This window comes from Mauremys reevesii, linkage group 13 (assembly GCF_016161935.1).
Source record: "Mauremys reevesii isolate NIE-2019 linkage group 13, ASM1616193v1, whole genome shotgun sequence".
Lineage (NCBI taxonomy): Eukaryota > Metazoa > Chordata > Testudines > Geoemydidae > Mauremys > Mauremys reevesii.
In genome coordinates, this window is record NC_052635.1 from 16,607,742 (window position 1) to 16,627,606 (window position 19,865).

General features: G+C 46.4%; 1 protein-coding gene across 1 annotated transcript; it reads left to right on the plus strand.

The window, feature by feature from the left end:
* The first annotated feature begins 213 nt into the window (after nucleotides 1–213).
* Nucleotides 214–981, plus strand: LOC120380147 (olfactory receptor 10A4-like). Its single transcript, XM_039497640.1, has one exon. It carries the CDS (start codon nucleotides 214–216, stop codon nucleotides 979–981), a length of 768 nt encoding a protein of 255 aa, XP_039353574.1.
* Nucleotides 982–19,865: the final 18,884 nt, after the last annotated feature.

Sequence of the window (19,865 nt, forward strand, 5' to 3'; positions counted from 1 at the left end):
GATTTCATTTCTTTCCAGTAAACACACCCCATGGGGAACCCAGAAGAGGGAAATGGAACGTCGGTCACAGACTTTATCCTCCTGGGATTCGGGGACCTCCCAGAACTGCAGATCCTTCTCTTCCTACTGTTCCTAGTGATCTACATCACGACTGTGGCTGGGAACGTTCTCATCATTGTGCTAGTTGTGGCTGATCAGCACCTCCACACACCCATGTACTTCTTCCTGGGGAACTTGTCCTGCTTGGAGACCTGCTACAGCTCCACCATCCTGCCCAGGATGCTGGCTGGTCTCCTGACTGGGGACAGGACTATTTCATTCAATGGGTGTGTCACACAATATTATTTCTTTGGTTCTCTGGCTGCTACAGAATGCCTTCTCCTGTCGGTGATGTCTTATGATCGATATTTAGCCATATGCGATCCAATGCACTATGCAGCCCGTATGAGTCACAGGTCTTACCTGCAGCTCGTGGGTGGCTCTTGGCTAGGTGGTTTCTTAGGTAATAACATAACAACATTGGCGATATCACAGTTAACATTCTGTGGCCCCAATGGTATTGACCATTTTTTTTGTGATTTTATCCCCCTTGTAAAACTTTCCTGCAATGACCCTCACCTGATGGAAACATTGGCTTTCACATTCAGCTTGATTTTCTTACTGGTCCCATTCCTGCTTACCTTGATGTCCTACATCTGCATCATCACCACCATCCTGAGAATCCCGTCCACTACTGGGAGGCAAAAGGCCTTTTCCACCTGCTCCTCCCACCTCATTGTGGTGAGCATTTATTATGCAACACTGCTGATTGTTTATATGTTCCCAATGACAGACATCCTGAGTGACTTCAAGAAAGTTCTCTCTGTCGTCTACACAGTCCTGACTCCCCTGGTCAATCCCCTCATCTACAGCCTGAGAAACAAAGTTGTCCAGGAGGCCCTTGGGAAAGCTTGCAGGAAATTGAAGTTTGGAGCATGCTAATTGGTCAATTTCTTTGGGTTAAAATAGCTGGGGTAGGGCCTGCACCAAAGCCTGCTGTAGTCCCAGGTCGTGTTTCCCTGAACTTCATTGGTCTTGTAGTCATGGTCTTACAGAGTCACAGCTTTTACAGAGAGGAGAAAGTGGAGATGGAAAGACGTCTTCAAACCTGTGACCCAGCCTTTTTAGGACCTATATAAGATGCCACAGGTGGGTACTACTGGGCTGGTACTACTACAGCAGGAAGAGAAGGAGACTTGGGTAGAGACTTATAGGACCTATATAAGATGCCACAGGTGGGTATCACTGGGCTTGTGGGAGACGTGAACTTGTGGCTGCTCAAAGTTCAGAGAATGAGGGGAGATTGTGCTCTGTGAGAGGATGCAGGCGAAATGAACTCAGCTGGAACACTGGGTATCTATTCCGGGTAGAGTGAGAGATATCTAGATATACACACAAACCCCTGAAAAATCAGACGCCTGCATTCTAAAAATACTGGGTTGCAATACCAGCATGAAAATCCAGCATTAGAAAAGTGAATAATTAACTTTCCTTTCATGGAGTGTATTTCATCCCCATGCATCATTCAAAGGAAGAGAAAAGCCAAAGGAAACTCTTTGACCTGTGCCCCAGAACACAGGACACCAGCACAGGCCTCTTATTTGCCCATTTTCAACAACAATTTTGGGCCAGTTTTTTCCAGATAGTTGGGGTCTGAGTGGAATTTTTCAAAGCCCCTGGGCACCTGACCTGCCCTGGAAGAGACTCAGGCAGGGGAACATGCAACTTCCCCAGGTTTGTGCGTCACTCTGGGGACTTGGCATCCGGGTGCCTGGTGTGAGGCTCCACAGGGCATGGCCAGTAGCACCTGCAGCCCATTTTCTGCAAACATTTGGGTGCCTGCAGGGTTTTCCATCAGCCAAGCTGGGTTGGTGAATCCCAGAGGGCCGGAATCATTCACTGTGCTCATACCAGGAAACCAACTATCCAGAGTCTCAGTCCACTGCCCTATCTGCTCCACCATTTCCAAATGAGACAAAAGGGTGTGATGTGCCCAACTCCCATTCACTGCCCATAGGATTTGGGTGCCTAACATCGGCCTTTTATGGGAAAACCCAGCCTGTACATTTACAGCCAAATCTCTGTCCTGAGAATACTGTCACTCCCAGGGGATGTTTTCCATCAGTTCCTGTTCATTTTTCTCAATTTTCTTAGTGACCCTAATAACTGTGTCTGTGTCACAAAAAGCATTGTGCAATAGAAGAACTAAACTGAGTCTTCTCTTTCTGTCGTCTCTCTTGTCAGACCTCCCCTTATCTCTCCCCTTCGTGTCCAGTGTGAGGAATAAATGTGTCAAGACTTGTCTACACATAGAAATGGCACCATTTAAACTATATTTGCCTATCTCTGCCTGTGACAGGGCCTAGTTAGAGAAGGGTCCACACCTGAGGGGACTCAGGCCATTTCCAATAAGGGCAGAAGGGGAATGGGGGAAGAGGCAAACTCAGGAGGCTGAAGTGAAAGTTCAGAGAGTGAATGAGGGAAAACGCTGCGACCAGGGGAATTGCTCCAGCTAGGAAGAGCTGGGAGTGGCCTGCTAAGGCAGGCAGAACTCAGGCCGGACAGGGGGAGTGTCATCTGTCTTTTAGTTTTGAATGTTAAGTTAATAAATGAAACCTAAATGGGGATCTGTTGCTATTGGACTGGAAAAAATGCATGTGAATTTTATTTGGGGAACGAACAAGGGAAACTGAGGTGAAGGGCTGCGTTCTGGGCTGCCCTGAGGCCTCCAGTGGGATCCATGAGGGGGACACTCATCTAATGTGACTGGATGCAACAACACTGATATAAAGCTCCTTGTATCAGGATAGTTCATTCTGAAGGGGGATAAGCTATACCAGTCCAAGGGTCCTCGATATTTACGCTAATTTGCCAAGTGAAAAACAGCCGACTGACGGAAAGAGGCCTGACTGAATAATTCAGTTTACATATGTGGGGTGCATCTACACTGCAGCCAGGGGTGTGAATGGAATCTCCTGTAGCCGCTCTAGCTGTACTCTAGCTAGCTCACTAAAAATAGAAACCACGGTACCAGCTTCAGCGCCGGCTGCACTAGCAAGAATGTACCCAGGGCCAAGGGGCATTGGGGGCTGCAGAGATGAGAAAGGGGCAGTCGTAGTGTATCATGGAGACTAGGAAGAGTAGAAGGTGAAGTTTGGTAAAGGTGAGGCCAGGGTGTACAATGGGCATTAAGAGGAAGCCAAGGATAATATGGACAATGTTTTCTGTATCCTTCCTATTGATCTCTATATGTCAGCTGATCACAGTGAATGGTAAATAGCCAGTAATAATTATTAAGCCCCTGATTTTAGTTTAAAAATATTCCTTAAATTATTATACAATCATAGAATATCAAGATTGGAAGGGGCCTAAGGTGGCCATCTAGTCCAACTCCCTGCTCAAAGCAGGACCAATCACCAACTAAATCATCCCAGCCAGGGCTTTGTCAAGCCTGACCTTAAAAACCTCTAAGGAAGGAGATTCCACCACCTCCCTAGGTGACCCATTCCAGTGCTTCACCACCCTCCTAGTGAAAAAGTTTTTCCTAATATCCGACCTAAACCTCCCCCACTGCAACTTGAGACCACTACTCCTTGTTCTGTCAATTATGGAGTCAAACAACTTGGAATTTAAAATTTAAGCCACGGTCTGACAAGATTCTGGTCTGTGTCTGTATTCTAGCCTGTTTCAGATTAGATGTGCATTCTTTGAAGATTTAAGGAATGGGATTTCATCCCTGTCTGCAATATTTTTGCCAGAGATTAATTTTTAAGAAAACTCTTTTTTCCAAAGTACAGTTGTGTAAGCCACATATAGTCAACATTTGGGCACTATGAGCCACAAAGCTTTGGTGACAGAAAATTGTTCACTCTGGTGATAAATTGGATGAGACCTTACTGCATGATTAGGGAGCACATTATGCTAGGAAAGGACTGGGCATAAAAATGGTCTAGTTTATTTTGCATTGAGAAATAACTGGATATCTGTGTTCCTCTGTAAATGCTGGAACACACATTCTGATGGTTTTCATGCACTCCAGTAGACCAACAAGGGGCCTATAGTTCTGGTACAGGATTCTCTAATCAGGGGCGGCTCTTGACATTTCACCGCCCCAAGAATGGCGGCATGCCGCAGGGGGCGCACTGCCGGTCGCCGGTCCTGCGGCTCAGGTGGACCTCACGCAGGCGTGCCTGTGGAGGGTCCGCTGGTCCCGCGGCTCCACCAAAGCCACGGGAGCAGCGGACTCTCCGTAGGCATGCCTGCAGGAGGTCCACCGGAGCCGCCGGACCAGCGGACCCTCCGCAGGCATGCTGCCAAAGGCTGCCTGCCTGCCGCCCTCCCGGCAACCGGCAGAGTGCCCCCCGTGGCATGCCGCCCCAAGCACGCACTTGGTGTGCTGGGGCCTGGAGCCACCCCGTCTCTAATATGTGCTAATGAAGATCAATAATTTTCTGATGGAAGGTTTTTATCATCAGAAAATGCTAAATTGTCAAGATCCCAATGTTCCAGGGGAAATTTCTAAAAAACAATAATTGTATAAAATAATTCACAATGAAATATAACATAAAAAGGAAACAGTAGAATAGAATAGAAAATAAAATAAATGACAAAATATAATAACAAAATCTCAAAATAAAATTTAAAATAAAGAAAGTCAGAACTCATGGAATTTCTCATGAAATGAAAATTCTAGTCCTGAATAGCTCTAATAATGAGAAAATCATCACCACAAATTTGATACAGAATTTATTCATCCCTAAGTGGGTAAATTTCCAGCTAAAATAATATTTGCAGCTTTTTTGGTTTATGTTTTTAATGAAGACAGGACAGTTGTGTGACCTGTAATACTGTTTCTACCCCTGGGAGCTAACCACCTAGATTTTCAAACTTCGTTACTTTTGGCAAGAGATGCTCCCCTGGCTGGTCTCTGTATGTAGTGAGCCCTACTGTGGAATAAGGAAACCTGGTTAAAGAGAAGGACAGAAGTGTGTATGTAGTGCCGTACCCACTTCTCTGTGTATATGCCATCAGCGTCCGGAGAAAACTGGACAACAGTGATTTTAGACCTCTGTTCTGCCGTACTCATGTCTCCATCAAGAATACCTGCCCATCAAGCTCAGTTCTGGGACCTACCTCTGGCACAATTTGGTCCATAGTGTTGGTGACAGGGACCTAAAACAACGGATTTGTGTTTTTAACACTGATGGAAGAGGGGAGAGATTGGCGCTTTAGTTATGCCAGTTACTTGTGATGGGTTTTTAAGTTATCTCAAGGACACATACAGACATATTTTTAAAGGTATTTAGGTGACTAGTGGGTTTTTCCAAAGCACTCAGGCTCCTCAAACTCGTTGGTTTCAAAGGGTGTTTTCAACTTCACTGCTTTTAAAAGTCCCACCCAGGGCTGGATTTATAAAGGGTCTGTGATAATTGGCCTACAAACTTACTTACCCTCAGTGCGAGCTCAACTGGGAGAAGTGAGTGAAAGGTCATAGAGCGTCACTGTGATGAAGAACAACAAATAGGGATGGAAAAAAGATGCAAAGAAGAGACAAAACACTGAATTAGTCCAAACAAAAAGTTTTTGCTAGAACTCAAGGACAGTCTTATGGTCATGCCCGGTAAACAAGAACAGCGTGAGAGCACAAGTCAATGAACCAAACTGGTGTGTGGGAAATTAGAGCTAATTGACGGACAAGATAGTGAGAGGATGGGCTATTGCCCCATCACTCCCTTTGGGGTTCTCAGAGAAAGAGACTTTGAGAGTTGGCCATCACCACGCTGGCTGACCAAAGGACAAGAGAAGTGGAAGATGCAAACTTCACCAGTGTGGGCACCCACCCCCACTGTCTCCTGGCACCCTGGACTTTCTTCTTAATGAGGAGGTGCAGATTAAAAGTACATGCCAATGCTACCGTAACTCTGCACTCCTTGAGCAATGACCCGACCTGCCATAATCCACACACGCTCACTCTGTCTTGGCAGCGCACTCGGGTGCCAGGGCACAGGACAGGTCTAGGGCACAGACAGGACATGAAGGAGGTGTATGAAATTTCTAACTATTCATTGCAGCAAGGGGACTGGAGCTTGGGTCTCCCAGCTCTTATGCAAGTGCCCAACCAGTGGGCTGCAGCGTAATTCTCAGTTTGTCTCTTTGGCCCAATCAATATCTAAATATTTCACACACACCTTGAACAGGACGGAGTGAGAGAGGCCTGGGGCAGGGACCATCTCTTTGTTCTCTGTTTGTACAGCACCAAGCACAGAGGGGCCCTGGTCCTTGTCTCCAGCTTCAAATAATAAAGACTTTTTAGTTCTGAAGCTTTAGCTTCTCTGGTCCATTCTCTGAGTGGCCGGAAGAAGTTTGAGTCTATTAACATACTGTCAACTTCAAAAACCTAAACAAAACACGCTGTTCACTTTTCCTTCCCGGTAATTTAATGTGCCCATTAGCAAAGTCTCAAGGGAAAATTTACCTGTTGTGTTTGCAGGGTAAACAATGACTCGGGAGAGACATTTATTTTCTGGTGAGAGATACAAGGCAAAGTAAACCAAGGGTCTCAACACAACTACGGTGTCCAGCCAGGAACATGCAGGTCTCGTTACTGCTCTGCTCTGTGGTGTGTTGCTGTACAGACCCTACGCGTCTCCGCCAGTGGTGTGCAGGGTACATGTACCTTGAGACAACTAAAATAGGTGAAGGGGGTGCAGATTAGAGATGTATCCTGCTCTCTCAAACACCAAGTGAAGAGGTCATGTTACAGATTCCAGCTTCTTCTATGCCAGCTTGAAGGTAAACAAACCTGTCACCTCATCTTTGTAAAAAATTGATCATTGAGGACAGGGAAGAAAATGTCACCGTATCCATCACCTACACAAAGGCATCATTTCCTTTTCGATGATGCCAAGTCTTTTCCCCAGGCCATGGAAAGAATTCATGTTGTAAAGCATTTTGGTGATGGAAAACTCTCAGTGATAAGAATGAGAACATTGCTGAGGGCTTTCCATCTTTAGTACTGAGCATTTCTCAGAAATGCTTCCAGTTCCACGTACAGGGCCAGGTAGGCAGGCAGAGCTTCAGAGTCTCAATGCGTGGATGAGATGATGGTGTGGAGAGGAGGGGTTTAGATTTATTAGATACTGGGGAAACGTTTGAGATGGGGGACCCTATACAGGAGGGATGGGCTCCACCTAAACCAAAGTGGAACCAAACTGCAACATTAAAAGGTTGCAGAGCAGTTTTTAAACTAAGAGATGGGGGAAAGCCGACTGCTGCAGAGGAGCACATGGATCAGACAGAGACTTCTTTTAGAGGAGAGTTTATTGATAGAGATTCTCTAGGTTTTAGTCAGGAAGAGAGGATGGAAGAGGATAAAGTATGGGCCAGATCAGACAAGAAACATTCACATAAAAAAGAATCTGACACATCAGAAAAGGGCAGACAAATAAACAGTGACAAGTTTTTATAGTGCTTGTACACAAATGCTAGAAGTCTAAATAATAAGATGGGTGAACAAGAGTGCCTCGTGATAAAGGAGGATATTGATATAATAGGCATCACAGAAACCTGGTGGAGTGAGGACAATCAATGAGACACAATCATTCCAGGGTACAAAATATATTGGAAGGACAGAGCAGGTCATGTGAGGGCGGGGGGAGTGGCACTATATGTGAAAGAAATGTAAAATCAAATGAAGTTAAAATCTTAAATGAATCCACATGTTCCATAGAATCTCTATGGATAGTAATTCCACGCTCTAATAAGAATATAACAATAGGGATCTATTACCGACCACCTGACCAGGACAGTGATAGTGATGATGAAATGCTAAGGGAGATTAGAGAAGCTATCAAAATAAAGAACTCAATAATAGTGGGGGATTTAATTATCCCCATATTGACTGGGAACATGTCACCTCAGGACGAAATGCAGAGACAAAATTTCCTGATACTTTAAATGACTGCTTCCTGGTATGGGAACCCACAGGGGGAAAGGTAATTCTCGATTTAGTCCTGAGTGGAGCGCAGGATCTGGTCCTAGAGGTAACTATAACAGGACCGCTTGGAAATAGTGACCATAATATAATAACATTTAACATCCCTGTGGTGGGAAGAACACCTCAACAGCCCAACACTGTGGCATTTAACTTCAGAAAGGGGAACTATGCAAAAATGAGGAGGTTAGTTAAACAGAAATTTAAAGGTACAGTGACTAGAGTGCAGTCTCATATTTATCATCTGGAAAGGGAAAAGTGTAAAATATTCACTGCCCTTTTGCTCCAATGCAGTGGATTAGCAAAGCACGCTTTCTTACTTCAGAAATCTCTGCAAGCCGATAAGTCTCAAATATATGGATTCAGACAGTAAAAGCAATTGGAGACTCACCTGGGCTTTGCAGAAAGGGTGTAGGTGGGTTCAAAGGCAGAAGATCCATCCTCATCACCAAAATGTTATATCAACCAGGCAAGGTACTAACAAACTTCAAAGGACTTTATTTTTACAGTGGAAACGTCTTTACCAAGCTGCAGCTGAGCCTCCTCAACTCCTCCCCCCTCCTTCCTGTTTCCTGTCCTTTCAGACTCCCTCACAGCCAGTGCTCCCAGTCCTAATAATTACAAGCAACATCTAAACACCACACATGTCTCTCTCCCTCTCTCTCTGGAGAGGTCCAGGAGAATGTCAAAAAATGGAAAAAGAATAAAAGCCGGAAAGGGCTGGACCTTGTCTCATGGCGACTAACGTAACCTGCTTTGATACCATGTTGGTCGCTGTCCCCGCTCTTGGCTGAGTCCATAGAGCCTGCTGGCCATTAGCTGAACTGATAATATGTTTGCAGTGCAAGAAGTCACAGTCCACCCTGATGAGCCATGGGGACCACTTGTCGAAGTTACAAACGACTAATGCAAAACAGCTTTGCCAGTTTTGACATAAATATGCACAGCGGTGTGTGTGGTTTTCTGTCTGCATCGATCTCTTAACTGACTGGAGGGAGGTGATAATGGAATCTCAAAGATCCAAGTAGGAAATTTGCCTCCAGAGTCTTGGTTCTTCACTGTCCCACAGGATGAGGGGCCTTATGGAATATTTATACAACTAAATTGATGCTAAAGCATGATGAAAATGTATTCTCTTCAGATTCCATTGTAAATGTTGGTTTCTTTCCCCTAGTTGGACCTCATGGCGAACCCAGAGCGGGGGAATCAAACAGTTCTCACGGAATTCATCCTGGCAGGATTTGGGAATCTCCCTGAGCTACAAACTCTTCTCTTCCTGCTGTTTCTCGTCATCTACATTTCAACCGGGAACGTCCTGATCTTTGCACTAGTTGTGGCTGATCAGTACCTTCACACGCCCATGTACTTCTTCCTGGAGAACTTGTCCTGCTTGGAAACCTGCTACACCTCCATCATCCTGCCAAGGGTGCTATCCAGTCTCCTGACTGGGGACAGGACTATTTCATTCAATGGGTGTGTCACACAATATTATTTCTTTGCTTCTATGGTGGTTACAGAATGCCTTCTCCTGTCAGCGATGTCCTGTGATCGGTATTTAGCGATATGCAATCCACTGCACTATGCAGCCCGTATGAGTGGCAGGGCCTGTCTCCAGCTTTCAGGTGGCTCTTGGATAGGTGGCTTCCAATGCAGTGGCATATTAACATTGTCGATATCACAATTAACATTCTGTGGCCCCAACGTTACTGATCATTTCTTTTGCGATTTTATACCCCTTGTAAATCTCTCCTGCAATGACCTACACTTGATGGAAACACTGGCTTTCACACTCAGTTTCCTTTTCTCACTGGTCCCATTCCTACTTAACATAATGTCCTACATATGCATCATAGCCACCATCCTGAGAATCCCGTCCACCACCAGAAGGCAAAAGACCTTTTCCACATGCTCCTCCCACCTCATTGTGGTGAGCATTTATTACACAACTCTGCTGATTGTGTACATGTTCCCAACCACAGACATCCTGAGCGACTTCAAGAAAGTTCTCTCTGTCGCCTACACCGTCCTGACTCCTCGGTCAATCCCCTCATCTACAGCCTGAGAAACAAAGAGGTCCAGGAGGCCCTGAGGAAAGCTTGCAGGAAATTCATGCTTGGACCATGTGAACCAGTCAATTTCTTTGGGTTAAAATAGATATAACATGGGTTGGGGTAGAGAATGAACCAAAGCCTGCTATAGTCCCAGGTTGTGTTTCCCTGAGCTTCACTGGGCTTCGTGTCCTGCTTTTACACAGTGTCCCTCAACCTTTCCAGACTACTGTACCCCTCTCAGGAGTCTGATTTGTCTTGCGTATCCCCAAGCTTCACCTCACTTAAAAACTACTTGCTCACAAAATCAGACATAAAAATACAAAACTGTCACAGCGCACTGCTACTGGAAAACTGCAGATTTTCTCATTTTTACCATATAGTTATGAAATAAATCAATTGGTATATAAAGATTGTACTTACATTTCAGTGTATAGTCTATAGATCAGAATATACAAGTCATTGCATGAAATTTTAGTCTGTATGAATTTTGCTTGTGCTTTTTCTGTAACCTGTTATAAAACAAGGCAAATCCCTAGATGAGCTGATGTACCCCCTGGAAAACCCCTGCGTACACCCAGGCTACACGTGCCCCTGGTTGAGAACCACTGCTCTGACAGCCCTGGGAAAGACCTCTCAAAACCTGGGACCACAGTCTTTTTAGGGCCTGTATCGGATTCCACAGGTGGGTATCACTGGGCTGGTGGGAGACTTGAACTTGTGGCTGCTCAGAGTTGAGACAAAGACCCGCGATTGTGCTTAGTGAGAAGGTGCAGGCAAAATGGACTCAGCTGGAACACTGGGTATCCATTTATTGTAGGGTGAGAGACTTCTAGATACACACACACACATACATTTATACACACACTTATATGCACATGCACGCATATGCAAACACACACATACACACACATGCGCACACATATGCAGCACACACATATACACTCACATATACATGCATACATACATGCACACATGCATAGGTACATTCACACATATGCACAGGCACACTTACCCAGACACACGTACGCATGTGCACACACACACACACACACGCATATGCGTGGACAAGATACGCATACCAACTCGCACCCATATGCAAAAAAAGCACACACGCACACATATATGCATGCACATGCACACACACACACACATGATGCACACATACTTACGTGCATGCATGCACACATGCACACATATGCACACATATGCACATGCATGCATATGCTTGCACACACACATACGCATGCACACACACATGCACACATGGATAAATTGGATTTAGATCTTACTGTGGAATTTAGATTTAGGATTTAGATTGTGCTTGCAGAGCCATCGGCCATTATCTTTGAAAACTCATGGCGATCGGGGGAGGTCCCAGACTATTGGAAAAAGGCTAATGTAGTGCCCATCTTTTAAAAAGTGTAACCCCTTTGGGGTTTAGAGAGCATGGCCCCTTTAAATCTTTTTCCTTGGGGGAGGGGGAGCAGTGAGAGAAAGGAGGGAAACTCGGGGGTGTGGCTCTGGAGCTCCCCGGGAGAGAGGGGCAGCAGCCCGCAGGCCCTTGCAAAGTGAAGCAGCAGAGAACCTGCCTGAAGCCTGGGAAGGACAGGGTGGCCAATCGGGTACACCCCAGGACAGGAGCCAGGAGCAGCACTGTGCCAGGGAGGAATCGCCCGAGAAGGACAGGCTGGAGCTGGACCCAGTATCACGCTGCCCAGAGCTGCATGGAGCTGTGATGTGAGTACTGGGGCTCGTGACTCTGCACTGGGAATAAGGAGGGAGGCTGCTAGCTAGTTAAGTTGGGAGGTAGTCACCCTGTGTGGCTGTGCACAGAGCGGCAGAAGAGGGCACCGGAGGGGTTTGTTGGGGAAAGTTCACTGGCACCGAAGATGACCAAGAGCACCCAAGACTCACCACAGGACTGGAACTTGGCTCAGGACTCCCGAACTCTATGCGCAGACACACTGCTCAATGTCTGCCCTTCCAGACTGTGCTACCACTGGGCCTGTGGGGCCTTGGTTTGGATGAAACCCTGTTTTACTGCTCCCCCTATATTTCCCCTTGTTTTTCTCCTCTCATCCCTCTGTAAATAAATATTTCCCTTTCTTATATCCACTATACTTTTCCTGTGGGGGTGTGTGTTCACTCTGGGGGAGTTGGAACAGATGCCCATGGGGTGGAAGGGATTTTCCCTGCTGCATTCCTGCACTTGCTGTCTCTTGGCCAGAGCTGCCTGCAGAGCAGACTCCATCTTGGTCACGAGGGTGCTAAAGTTAGAAAAGGGAAGAAAGAGAACCCGGGGACCGGTCAGCCTCACCTCAGTCCCCGGCAAAATCATGGAGCGGGTCCTCAAGTAATCCATTTTGAAGCACTTGGAGGAGAAGAAGTTGATCAGGTTCCGTCAACATGGATTCACCAAGGGCAAGTCTTGCCTGACCGACCTGATTGCCTTCTATGATAAGATAACTGGCTCTGTGGATATAGGGAAAGTGGTGGACATGATATACCTTGACTTTAGCAAAGCTTTTGATACAGTCTCACAGTATTCTTGCCAGCAAGTTAAAAAAGTATGGTCTGGATGAATGGACTATAAGGTGGATAGAAAGCTGGCTAGATCATCAGGCTCAATGGGTAGTGATCAATGGCTCCGTATCTAGTTGCAGGCAGTATGAAGCGGAGTGCCCCAGGGGTCGGTTTTGTTCAACATCTTTATTAATGATCTGGATGATGGGATGGATTGCACCCTCAGCAAGTTCGTGGATGACACTAAGCTGGGAGAGATAGATACGCTGAGGGTAGGGATAGGGTCCAGATGACCTAGACAAATTGGAGGATTGGGCCAAAAGAAATCTGATGAGGTTCAACAAGGACAAGTGCAGAGTCCTGCAATTAGGAAGGAAGAATCCCATGCACTGCTACAGGCTGGGGACCGACTGGCTAAGCAGCAGTTCTGTAGAAAAGAAGCTGGGGCTTACAGTGGATGGGAAATGAGTTAACAGTGTGCCCTTGTTGTCAAGAAGGCTAAAAGCATATTGGGCTGCATTAGCAGGAGCATTGCCAGCAGATGGAGGGAAGTGATTATTCCCCTGTATTTGTCACTGGTGAGGCTATATCTGGAGTACTGTGTCCAGTTTTGGGCTCCCCACTACAGAAAGGATGTGGACAAATAGGAGAAAGTCCAGCAGAGAGCAACGAAAATGATCAGGGGACTGGGGCACATGACTTACGAGGAGAGGCTGAGGGAACTGGGCTTGTTTAGTCTGCAGAAGAGAAGAGTGAGGGGGGATTTGATAGCAGCCTTCAACTACCTGAAGGGGGGTTCCAAAGAGGATGGAGCTCAGCTGTTCTCAGTGATGGCAGATGACAGAACAAGGAGCAATGGTCTCAAGTGGCAGTGTGGATGGTCTAGGTTGGATACTAGGAAACACTATTTCACTAGGAGGGTGGTGAAGCACTGGAATAGGTTACCTAGGGACCTTCTTTAGAAGTTTTTAAGGCCCGGCTTGACAAAGCTCTGGCTGGGATGATTTAGTTGGTGTTGGTCCTGCTTTGAGCAGGGGGTTGTACTAGATGACCTCCTGAGGTGTCTTCCAACCCTAATCTTCTATGATTCTATGATCTAGTCCAGTCCTCTGAACTCAAGGCAGGACTATGCCATTACCAAACCGTTCCTCACAGGTGTTTGAACTGTTCTTTAAAACCTCCAATGGTGCAGATCCCACAGTCTTTTCCTAATGTCCAATCTACAGTGCCCTTGCTGCACTTTAAGCCCATTGCATTTTGTCCTATCCTAAGAGGTTACGGAGAATAACTTTTCCCCATGCTTCTTGTAACGAGTTTTTATGTACTTGAAAACACTTGTCATGTCCCCTCAGTCTTCTGTTCTCCAGACTAAACAAACCCAATCTTCCCTCATAGGTCATGTTTTCTGGACTTTTAATCATTTTTGTTGCTCTTCTCTGGACTTTTTCCAATTTGTCCCCATCTTTCCTGAACAGGACACAATACTTCAGTTGAGGCCTTATCAGCATGGTATCAAGTGAAAGAATTGCTTCTCTTACCTTGCTTACAACACTCCTGCTAATACATCCCAGAATGGTGTTTGGGGTTGTTTTTTTTGTTTCCACCAGTGTACTGTTGTATGTACTGCTCTGTTTTTGTACAGTGCCAGCTGCACATGCAAGAATATACCTGGGGCAAAGGGGCATTGGGGACAGCAGAGGGTGAGGAATGGGAAAGGGGCAGCTCTGCTCTAGCATGGGGGCACTAGGGATAGCAGAGGAGGAAGGCTGGGAAAGGGGTGGCTATACTGTGCACTGGGCATTAGGGGAAGCAAAGGTTAATTTGGCCGATGTTCTATGTCTCCTTCCTAATGATCGCTACACGGCAGCTGATCACAGGGAATGGCAAATAAAATAATTATTTTTATCTGAAATCACAGGTTTTATATTCCTTAAAGTGATGAAGAGTCAGTCAACTTGGAATTAAAAATTTAAGCTGCAGTGTGAGAAGATTCAGCTCTCGCCTTGTATTCCAGCCAATATGCAGATTAGACGTGTTTCCCTTGAAGAGTTAAGCAATGGGATTTCATCCCTGTCGGCATGGGTGATGCGTGAGAGGCTCCTGGGTGAGCCAAGCCCTCAGCCCCGTCCCATCTGCCTGAGGCCCTGGCCACCTCCGCCCCTTCCTCCACCCCTTCTGCCCCCCTACCCTGCTGGAGCCCTGAGCCCCTTTCTTCTCCCTGCATCTGCTGGTCCCACCGCCCCAGCCCCAGGCTGCCCCATTCCAGTGCCCTCAGCCCTCCCGAACACTGGGTGGCGTGACCCCACCGCCCAGGGGCCCGAAGCGCTAGGCAGCCCCACCTGCCTCAAATCCCAGCCACAGGCTCTAAACCTAGCCCAACCCTGGTGCACTTCCCAGAAGAGGAGCAGCCTGCCAGGGCTGGAGGAGTCAAGGGGAAAGCAGCAACCAGGAGGGGCCCTCGGGGTGGAGCATGGGTGGGGCCATACTGGAGTGTTTGGGGGGGGTAGCTTCCCCCAGCCTACAATATGCACCACCTAGGCCTGACAGCAATGTTTTGTCCCAGAGATCAATTAAAAAAACAAAGAAAGAAACAAACCCCTTTTTCCAAAATACAATTATGCGAGCCACAAATGTTCACCATTTGGACATGTTAAACAGCAAAGCTTTACACAAAATTTTTCACACAGGGGATGAATTGGAATGAGACCTTGCTGCATGGATAGGGGGCAAATTATGGAAGGAGAGAACTGGAAATCATAACAATCTAGTTGGTTTTCCTTTCAGAAATAAGTGAATATTTGTATCCTTTGCAATACACACAACTCAAATGATTATATTGACTGTACCCAAACTGGCCCATGAACTGGCTAGTGCAAATGTAGAACACTCTCCTTTACGGGATGGAATCAGTGCTATTCCTTGGTTCTCAAACTCTAACAAACCAATTAGAGACCTACAGTTCTGGAACAAGATTATATTTTTGTATTATGTGCTATGGCACTGAAGATGCTTGTGACCCTGAAACTTTTTTGGGAATGGGAAGAAATTATTTCTATTTTATAATCTCAGGTCTCTGACTTCCATGCTTCCATGGTATGGGCCTTTCCAAAAAGCCTAAGGGAGTTAGGTGCCAAATTCTCATAGTAATGTCATAGGAGTTTGGTCTTTACTGTGTACATTACCCACTACTGCCATGGGTACCCACATGGCCCCACAGTATGCCAACATTTTTATGGCTGACTTAGAACAACGCTTCCTCAGCTCTCGTCCCCTAGCGCCCCTACTATACTTGTGCTACATTGATGATATCTTCATCATCTGGACCCATGGAAAAGAAGCACTTGAGGAATTCCACCATGATTTCAACAATTTCAATCCCACCATCAACCTCAGCCTGGACCAGTCCACACAAGAGATCCACTTCCAGTGCTAATAAGCGATGGTCACATAAACACCACCCTATACCGGAAACCTACTGACAGCTATACTTACCTACATGCCTTCAGCTTTCATCCAGACCACACCACACGATCCATTGTCTACAGCCAAGCTCTGAAATACAACCACATTTGCTCCAGCCCTTCAGACAGAGACAAACATCTACTGAAGTGAAGAAACAGATTGACAGAGCCAGAAGAGTACCCAGAAGTCACGTACTACAGGACAGGCCCAACAAAGAAAGCAACAGAACGCCACTAGCCGTCACCTTCAGCCCCCAACTAAAACCTCTCCAGTGTATCATCAAGGATCTACAACCGATCCTGAAGGACAATCCCTCACTCTCACAGATCTTGGGAGACAGGCCAGTCCTCACTTACAGACAGCGCCCTAACCTGAAGCAAATACTCACCAGCAACCACACACCAAAAACACTAACCCAGGAACCTATCCTTGCTACAAAGACCATTGCCAACTCTGTCCACTTATCTATTTAGGGGACACCATCATAGGACCTAATCACATCAGCCACACTATCAGAGGCCCGTTCACCTGCACATCTACCAATGTGATATATGCCATCATGTGCCAGCAATGCCCCTTTGCCTTGTACACTGGCCAAACCGGACAGTCTCTACGCAAAAGAATAAATGGACACAAAACAGCTGTCAAGAATTATAACAATCAAAAACCGGTCAGAGAACACTTCAGCCTCCCTGGTCACTCAATTACAGACCGCAAAGTCACAATACTCCAACAAAAAAACTTCAAAGACAGACTCCAACGAGAAACTTCAGAATTAGAATTAATTTTCAAACTGCACACCATTAAATTAGGCTTGAATAAAGACTGGGAGTGGATGGGTCATTACACAAAGTAAAAACTATTTCCCCATGCTAATTTTTCCCCTACTGTTACTCACACCTTCTTGTCAATTGTTGGAAATGGGCCATCCTGATTATCACTACAAAAGGTTTTTTTTCTCCTACTGTTAATAGCCCATCTTAATTGACTACTATCGTTATAGTTAGTATGGCAATACCCATTTTTTCATGTCCTCTGTGTATATATATCTTCCTAATGTATTTCCACGGCTTGCATCCTATGAAGTGAGTTTTAGCCCATGAAAGCTTATGCTCACATACATTTGTAAGTCTCTAAGGTGCCACAAGTACTCCTGTTCTTTTTGCCGATACAGACTAACACGGCTACCACTCTGAAACCTAAATATGTGAAGCACCCTCTTGCAGCTGGATTTTACCTGAGCAGCAGCCTGCACTTCCTTGTTTCAGAAATGTCTGACCAGGAGGCATTGAGCTACGGTTCACATTTTCAAAAACACTTAAGCAAACTTCACAAGTGACATTGGAGGCTAAGTCCCATTGCCTTTCAGTGAGATTTAGGTTGCTAAGATTTAGCAACTGAGAAACTTTTGAAAATGGGATGTAGGCTTCTATATCACTTAGACTCTTTTTAAAAAATTACCTGAATTAATTGAATGAGCTCATTGGATGGGGACTGGGTACATGTTTGCTGGCTATAGAGGGCAACAGGGGGGCGTAGTTGGAGAAAATGTAAGATCAGCTAACGCTGCTGACAGTCTCAAACCTTTCTAAGGGAATTGGATGGAAAATCAGCGTCTAAATCACTGAGGCAGCTGTAAAATCTAGAATTAGTGTGTTATTTCTTAACAGTCACCATAGCATTCATGCAATAGAGAGATTTGTTTCAGGAGTAGAAGTTTCTTCCCTCTCCAGGACTCTCCCTTTCAAATTAGAAGTTTGATGCTGGTTTAGTTTTAGAAAATGTCAGTAAATACCAACTTACCCTTGCCTGTTGCTTTCCCCACAGCATACGGGCCTCAGGAGACTGCCTCTCCCCGCAGAAGGATATATAATGAATCAGAAAAGACCTTCTCCATTTGACAGAGGGTATGAGGCACAGGGTCACATTACCAGACTTGGAACGGAGCCTCAGTAGCTTTACTAGGTTGTCATTCTAGACACTGGAAATGCGGAAGTAGGTGAATGCAGTGGGGAGAGAAAATGAGCTGAATAAACTGGATCCTGGTCCCTGAAATGCTGCGTGAGGAGGTGACAATCGAGACTCCAGCTGCTGACAGACCCACCTTAGAGGTAAATCAACCCTTTCCTCCCTGATCCATGAATCTTAAGCAGTTTGAAGCAATGTTGGTTTGTTCGGTAACTAATTCCACTGAAATCCAAGGTGAACTGGGCACTGATCTCTCTTAAACTCCCAACCCAAAGCAAAATTACAGAATTTGGAAAAAGGAAAGACTTGTCAGATCACGTCTATCCTAGCTCCTTACCTGGCCTCCATCACCCTGGTATCTTGGCACCTCAATGCCCTGAATGCATCTATCCTCCCATGATCCCTATGTGATGCAATTACCCCTGCTTTACAGACAAGGCCTAACACCCAGAGGGGTAGATTTATGGAGGTTTCTTGGCACCTCAAGACACAGACCCCCCAGTGGGATTGGAAATCGATGGGTGTTAGGTATGGTCCCTACTCAGGCACCCTTGTACATTGTTAGGTATGTACCGGCCTTTGAAAATCTGGCCTGAAAGTCACACAAAGAGCTGGTGAAGAAGCAGGGAACTGAACCAACATCTGCCAAGTCCAAGGCTTCAAACAGGGGAGCAGCCTTCATTCCTCTCTGACCTCCCCTCCTGACCCCAACAGAGTTGTGCCCTCCATGGCAGCTCCCTCCTCACGGGACGTTGAGAGATCTGCCGTGGTGAAAGCAGAGCTGCTTTTGGCCTGCTGTGCTCGGTGCTCAGGGGGCAGACGCCGGCTATAAGTAGACTAGGCACAAATTGCTTTTGTTTCTCCCGTTAGAGGGTTAATATTGGGATTATTTTATCTTTTTCCCCCAATTTTTAACTATTAATTTTTACAGTCACGGGAAGCTCAGTGAGGGCTATGGTGCGTGTCAGGGTGAGGGCAGCACTGCCAGCGGGGAAGTGGGGGGTTCCTAACCCACCAAGAGGTCCAAGAGACCAGGGAGCAAGGGGCAGGGAAGGCGGCTGCTCTGGCCCAGTGGAGCAGAGATCCATGACCAGGGCTGGGAGCAGGAGGAGGATGGCGGGGAGCCCCCGGCCATGGGAGTGGTCACCTCATTGTTGAACTGCTCCATCGATGGGCAGAAACCATTCAGCAGCGGGGTGGCCTCCCCCACAGCCAAGGACTCACCCTCCTTCTCACAGCCCAGGCCTGCCAGCCTTCCCCGCACCCTGTGCCTGCAGGAATGGGTGTCGCCAGCCGTGGGGCTGTGCAGGGAGCCTTCTGCAGCTCAGCTGTCCCAGTCCCACTCATTCACTCCTGGGACAGATGGGTGCAGAGGGGTCCCTGCCCGGCCATGGGGCCGGTCACACCGTCCCTGCAGCTGCAAGGTGCAGGGAGAGGCTGCACTAACGCCCATTCTTCCTGATAGTTTCTGTTGTTGATTTGGTTGTATCAGCTGATATCGACCTTTACCAATGTCTGTCAATGGGAATCAAATCCAGACGAGCTGTACATTTAAAGAAAGCTCAAGGCGTTCACTGTCCAAATCCCACTGAAATCAAAGAGGCCCCATCCATTAAGTCAGTAGAACTTTTATCGTAAATGTCAGCGGAAAAGTCTCAAATGGAACAGAATTATTCCCGGTGTGTAAAATTAACCTTGTGCATCACTCTGTGCAGGATCAGGGCCTTACTGAGCAGTTAATAAAGATTAGTAAATCAGTCTGGGAAAAGATATGATCTCACCCAACTTGTCTCTCTAGGATCAGTAATGGGGAAAGAGACAGTAATGGC

Coding starts and splice junctions, on each gene's coding strand:
- LOC120380147 (XM_039497640.1), top strand. CDS start 214: ATGTACTTCTTCCTGGGGAACTTGTCCTGCTTGGAGACCTGCTACAGC.